Genomic DNA, 5,182 nt, shown 5'->3' with positions numbered 1-5,182 from the left:
TGAATCTCATTGGCATGAGTGCCCTCCTGGGCGGTTGCATCAAAACCAATGGTGACGTTTTCTGTTTTGTACAGAAACTCAGCAGCCTGAAAGTCACTGACCACACCCAACTCAACAGCCATAGTCTCAATGGTGCTTCGACTTAGGATGTCCTTGACCCTTGCACCCAAACTCTTCACAAAGGCCCCAATCAGTCCTCGTATGCTTTCAGTAGGCACATTGGATCCTAGACACTCGCACACAAGGTATACTACAGATTATTAATTTTACCAAGAAATTAGGCATTGTGTGTCTTTGATTTCCGTTTACCAACCTTTGAACTTTCCACTTTGCGTTTTTTACTGGACGCCGTCTCTTCTGCTGCCGATTTTTCCGTGGACGTTCGTTTCAAGCTGGCATACTTTGCCGGTCTTCTGCTGTTAAATCCAGCCAAAATATATTTTATCTGTTTTGACCGTCCATCAAAATCACCTGAAAAGTATATATAGTTTCATTCAACCTAATATACGTGTTTAACCCTTGCAGTGCTTTAAGTTTATTTTGTAATCTCTTGAAAACATGTCCAATAGTTATTTATTGCGTTGAATTGTAGATTTGACATTGACTCCAGACCTTTCTTATTTTTCTCGGTAACGTCCCCGTTAAAGTGCCAGTCTGCACAATTTTTAACATCTTCAGCTCATCGTATTAGGCTTCTATGATCTCCGATCAATTTTGACACGCACATACGGTTTTTTTAGTAAGTTTTACTTTTGCGCCGTCAATGTTAGCGAGCATTTCGTGCGGGATTTCGTGACAGGTGATAGTCGCGATTTCATAGAATCAGGCTTTATAAAGGCACTGGATCCTATTTAGTCAACTGCCCTTGCCCCACGAAGGCCCAACAGAACTGTCAACCACAGCAATATCAGATTCTACGATAGCAAAGACTCATAAACCAAGAACTGACGAAAAGCCTTCAAAATGCACAATGCAAGATTCTCGAGGACCTGTCAGAAGCCTAGTTAGCAGGGTTACGAAGACAAGGGACCAGTTTCAAAAAGAATTTGTTTTGTCTGACTAAGCATAAGTCTAGGTTCTCGAAAAAAACTTAAGTCACACCTTTAATGGCGAAATAGCTCCTCCCATTACAAAGCCATCCTCCAAGAGGAACTTTAAAAACGCCATCATCAGTTGCTGGAACAACAATTCTTTCGTCGCCTTCGTCAATGTCGTCTGTGTAGACGAGAGACGTCGTTCCTGGAAATGCTTGACCTGAAACCAATAATTCAATGTATGAATATGCATACAACATTTGAACTTCAAGAAGTAGGCCCAAATATATCCCCTCCTTTCTGGTTTGGGGCCAATGGCATGAAATGCCAACATTAGCACTTTGCACTTTTCATTGATTCAGCCTAAGATGAATGTACTCGTACATATTACAATGCAAAATTAATTAGGACAACTGTCTAATCTCAACCCAAGATGAGGTCAGCTACACATCCATATGGCCTATATGCTATTTTACAGCCACCATACAGTACTGACGCAGACATTCCACCTCAGTTTAAGTTGCATCATGGCTGTTTTTCATGATGAGTTTCTGGGTCGCTTCTATTTAAACTGAGAGATTGAGGGTATCAGTTACATGCCAACTTGGGATGGGACGGTAGGATGATGCACATCGAATGGCCAATGATCCCATAGACTCGTCTCCTTCACTAGGGCTTTGTGTGAGTGTATGGAGAGGAACGAGCCAAAAGACATGCTTTGGGAGGACGCGTCCAGGCGCCGTGTAGGCCTACCACTTTGCATTTGAGTTCACCAAATTGAAGAATAATGACATGAATGAAGGACCCCCAAAATAGTTACATGTACGTAAAGTCTGCTGTACACGATGGATGCTGTACAGCTACATCAGCATGACTGCATGCCTATATATAGGATGATCTGACGGGTTACTTACGAAGTTCGTCCATCTTGAAGGTATCATCATCAATAACGAACGAAAAGGCAGAATCACCAGTCTCAGGTTTAACTGAAATTTTAATCGATGGCATGGTTGCTAACAATTCCTCCAAGGTTCATCCAGGTATGGGCAATTTCCATGATACACTGTGATCCTGACGTGTGATCTATTATTAGGATTTTTCCTACATGCAGTATGTAACGAGTAATTTGATTGGTCAAAAAAAATGTAGAATTTGGAATCTCGAATCTCGAATTTGGAATTTGGAATTTGGAAAGAGCCTTTTGGGCTTACGTACGTGAGAGAAACCCCAGGCGGTGTCTGGTATTCCGCGACGCGCGAAGTGATGTTTGACCTTCGTCACAACAGTTTCAGTAAGAGTGTCCGGAAGGTAATCGAGTTCATAGAAGGTGCTGTAGTAATCAGCCGTTACCAGATACGATCTGTTTTCGTACGTGAATATGTCAGTTCCAACCTTTTGCCAGGGACGATCTGGGACCTCATGTAGGTTGAGTTCCTCAGGTCCTTGTCGATCAGCGTAAGTTGCGCATGTCTCGCAGGCTTCGATATATTGCCGTATTTCAGCAGACATACGCGGCCAATTTATCAGTTCTCTAGCCCTGCACAGGCATGAGTTTATACCGAGGTGACCTGCATGTAGCTGATCCTTAAGCTCGGCGCGCATGCTGGTTGGTATCACTACGCGGTTTCCTCGTAACAGTAGCCCTTCTTGAATTGCGAGCTCGTCTCGACAGTGGTAGTATGTTGACAGAGCATCTGGGACAGTGTCCTTGTCATTAGGCCAGCCCTTTGAGATCATGTCCATGAGCTCAGGAAGAATCGGGTCTTGAGCAGTGGCAGTCTTGATCTGCTCAAGGCGATCAGATTTGATCGGTAAGAAGTGAACGGCATTTACAGTAACCATTTCAGTTTTAGGTTTGTCCGGAAGAGGCGCTCTGGACAACATGTCGGAGACTGGGATTGCGGTCCCAGCCTTGTGAGATAGGTCAAAGTCATACTTCTGAGCCCTGAGCAGCAGAGCTTGGAGTCTCTTTGGCGCTTTGAACAGTGGCTTGGTGACTATGGGTACCAGCGGCTTGTGATCAGTGACGACTTGGACCTTCCGTCCATAAGTGTAGTAGTGGAATTTTTCGAGCCCGTATACTGCAGCCAGCATTTCCTTTTCGATCTGTGCCCAATGCGTTTCGGTGTCCGTGAGTGACCTGCTAGCATAGGCTATCGGGCGGCCACATTGCATTAGCACAGATCCGATTCCATAGTCACACGCATCGTTTTCCAGAGTTAGTTCCTCAGACGGGTTGTACATCGCGAGTACTGGCGCTTCAACAACTAGTTTCTTGACTTTGTTGAAGGTCTCTTCTTGTGCCATTGACCACGAGAAGGGTACGTCCTTCTTCGTGAGGTTTCGCATGGGCGTAGTTTCTGAGGTTAAGTTGGGGAGAAATTTAGCTAGATAGTTCGCAAGTCCTAAGAAACGACGGAGAGCTTCTAAGTTATCAGGCCTTGGCATTTGTTCAATAGCGCGCACCTTTCCAGGGTCTATACCAAGACCCTTGTCTGTGATCTGATGTCCCATAAAGGCGATTCGAGAGAGTCTCAGTTCTAGCTTCGACAGATTGAGCTTTATTCCCTTCTCACGACATCGAGTAAGAAAAGCATCCAGGTTGCGGTCATGTGTTTCAGTGTCAGGGCCATGGACTACCACATCATGTGAAATGCATTCCACACCAGGTAGCCCATCAATAGCCTCCAGCAGTTTTTTCTGAAAGATTTCAGAGGATACTGAGAGTCCAAACGGTAGGCAGCGCCACCTAAAGCGCCCGAAGCGGGTTTGGAAAGTCATCAGTAGACTTGACTCCTCGTCGAGCTCCACATGCCAGTAACCTGATGACAGATCAAGCTTTGAGAAGACACGAGAGCTCGCCATCTTGTGAAGCTTGTCCTCGAGCACTGGCATTGGAAAATGTTCCCTTTGAAGAGCGCGATTGAGTTCTCTTGGATCGAGGCAGATCCTGAGGTCACCCGACTTTTTCTCTGTGACAACCATCTGGTTTACCCATGGGGTGGGCTCTTCAGCAGGGGTCAGAACATTGATATCTGCAAGACGATATATTTCCGTTTCTAGCCTAGGCTGGAGCGAGACAGGAATCCGACGACTGGCGGACATCACAGGTGTGATGTTTTCATCTACTTTCAGGGAAGCTTTCCCTGGTAGCTTACCAAGAGATCCGTCAAACACATCAGAGTATCTATCGGGGACCGTTATCGCAGCAACGCGTTCCATCAGCAAGTCATTGACAGTGACCAGCTTCATGCCAACTGCTGCCTTTAGACCAAGAATAGGAGTGAGTTCATCTCTCACAACCACGAATTCGACGGAATGGCGCTTCCTGTTTTTTGGATTCATGAGCACCGTGCGGCAGGTGCCCACAGGGACGATCTCTGAGCCATTCCACATCTTGAGACGCTTGGCTGTCGGAGTGATATGAGCATGAACTACGCACCGCAATGGTATGAGATTAACAGTAGCACCAGTGTCCACTTGAAACGTAAGCGATTGGTTCTCTTCTTGCAGGGTCATCCTGCAACGGATTTCCTTGGACTTAGTGTTTGCATCAGAGGAGACGGAATTGATCCAGTCCGGATCAGAGTCATGATCATCAGAGACGTCCACATTCGTATCAATGCTGTGAACATTGCTTTTAGTCTTGCATTTACGTGCAAAGTGATTTTTCCCTTTGCATGCGGCACACGTCTTGCCCCGGTTAGGGCACTCAGACTTCTTCATCACGTGAGCTCCACCGCAGTAGTTGCATTCCTTGGGCCTCTCAGGTGCATTCCTGCTGGATGAGGGACGTCTTCCTGGCGCTGAACGAATCTTGTTCACTGCTGCTGCTTGATCGGATTAGATGGCCTTGCCATGGGTGACTGCATTTTCAGCCGCTCGACAGATATTCAGGGAGGTCTCGAGCGACAGGTTCCTTTCACGCAGAAGCAGCTTCTGTGTGTCCTTGTCCGCTATGCCAAGCACAATCCGATCTCTAAGGATGAAGTCGATAGAAGCATCGTTGTAGTTACACGTTTTGATGAGTTGACGATTGTTCGAGAGAAACGAATCGAAGGTTTCGTCTGCCCTCTGATCGCGTTTGTTAAAGATGAAGCATTCATTAGTCTCATTGACTTCTCCCACTGCAAATTCGTCGAATTTGG

The 5,182-nt window shown here is 46.0% G+C and overlaps 1 protein-coding gene across 1 annotated transcript; it reads right to left on the bottom strand.

The window, feature by feature from the left end:
- Positions 1-277: 277 nt before the first annotated feature.
- Positions 278-4,760, bottom strand: LOC135500161 (uncharacterized protein K02A2.6-like). The gene is made up of 4 exons (XM_064791408.1): positions 2,246-4,760; positions 1,949-2,020; positions 1,132-1,254; positions 278-471 (listed from the first exon to the last, which is right to left on the bottom strand). The coding sequence occupies exons 1-4, from the start codon at positions 4,758-4,760 to the stop codon at positions 278-280; spliced, it is 2,904 nt and encodes a 967-aa protein (XP_064647478.1).
- Between the last annotated feature and the right edge of the window lie 422 nt (positions 4,761-5,182).

This window comes from Lineus longissimus, chromosome 16 (assembly GCF_910592395.1).
Source record: "Lineus longissimus chromosome 16, tnLinLong1.2, whole genome shotgun sequence".
In the NCBI taxonomy this organism is placed as follows: Eukaryota; Metazoa; Nemertea; class Pilidiophora; order Heteronemertea; family Lineidae; genus Lineus; species Lineus longissimus.
This window is presented reverse-complemented; position numbering and strand designations above follow the sequence as displayed.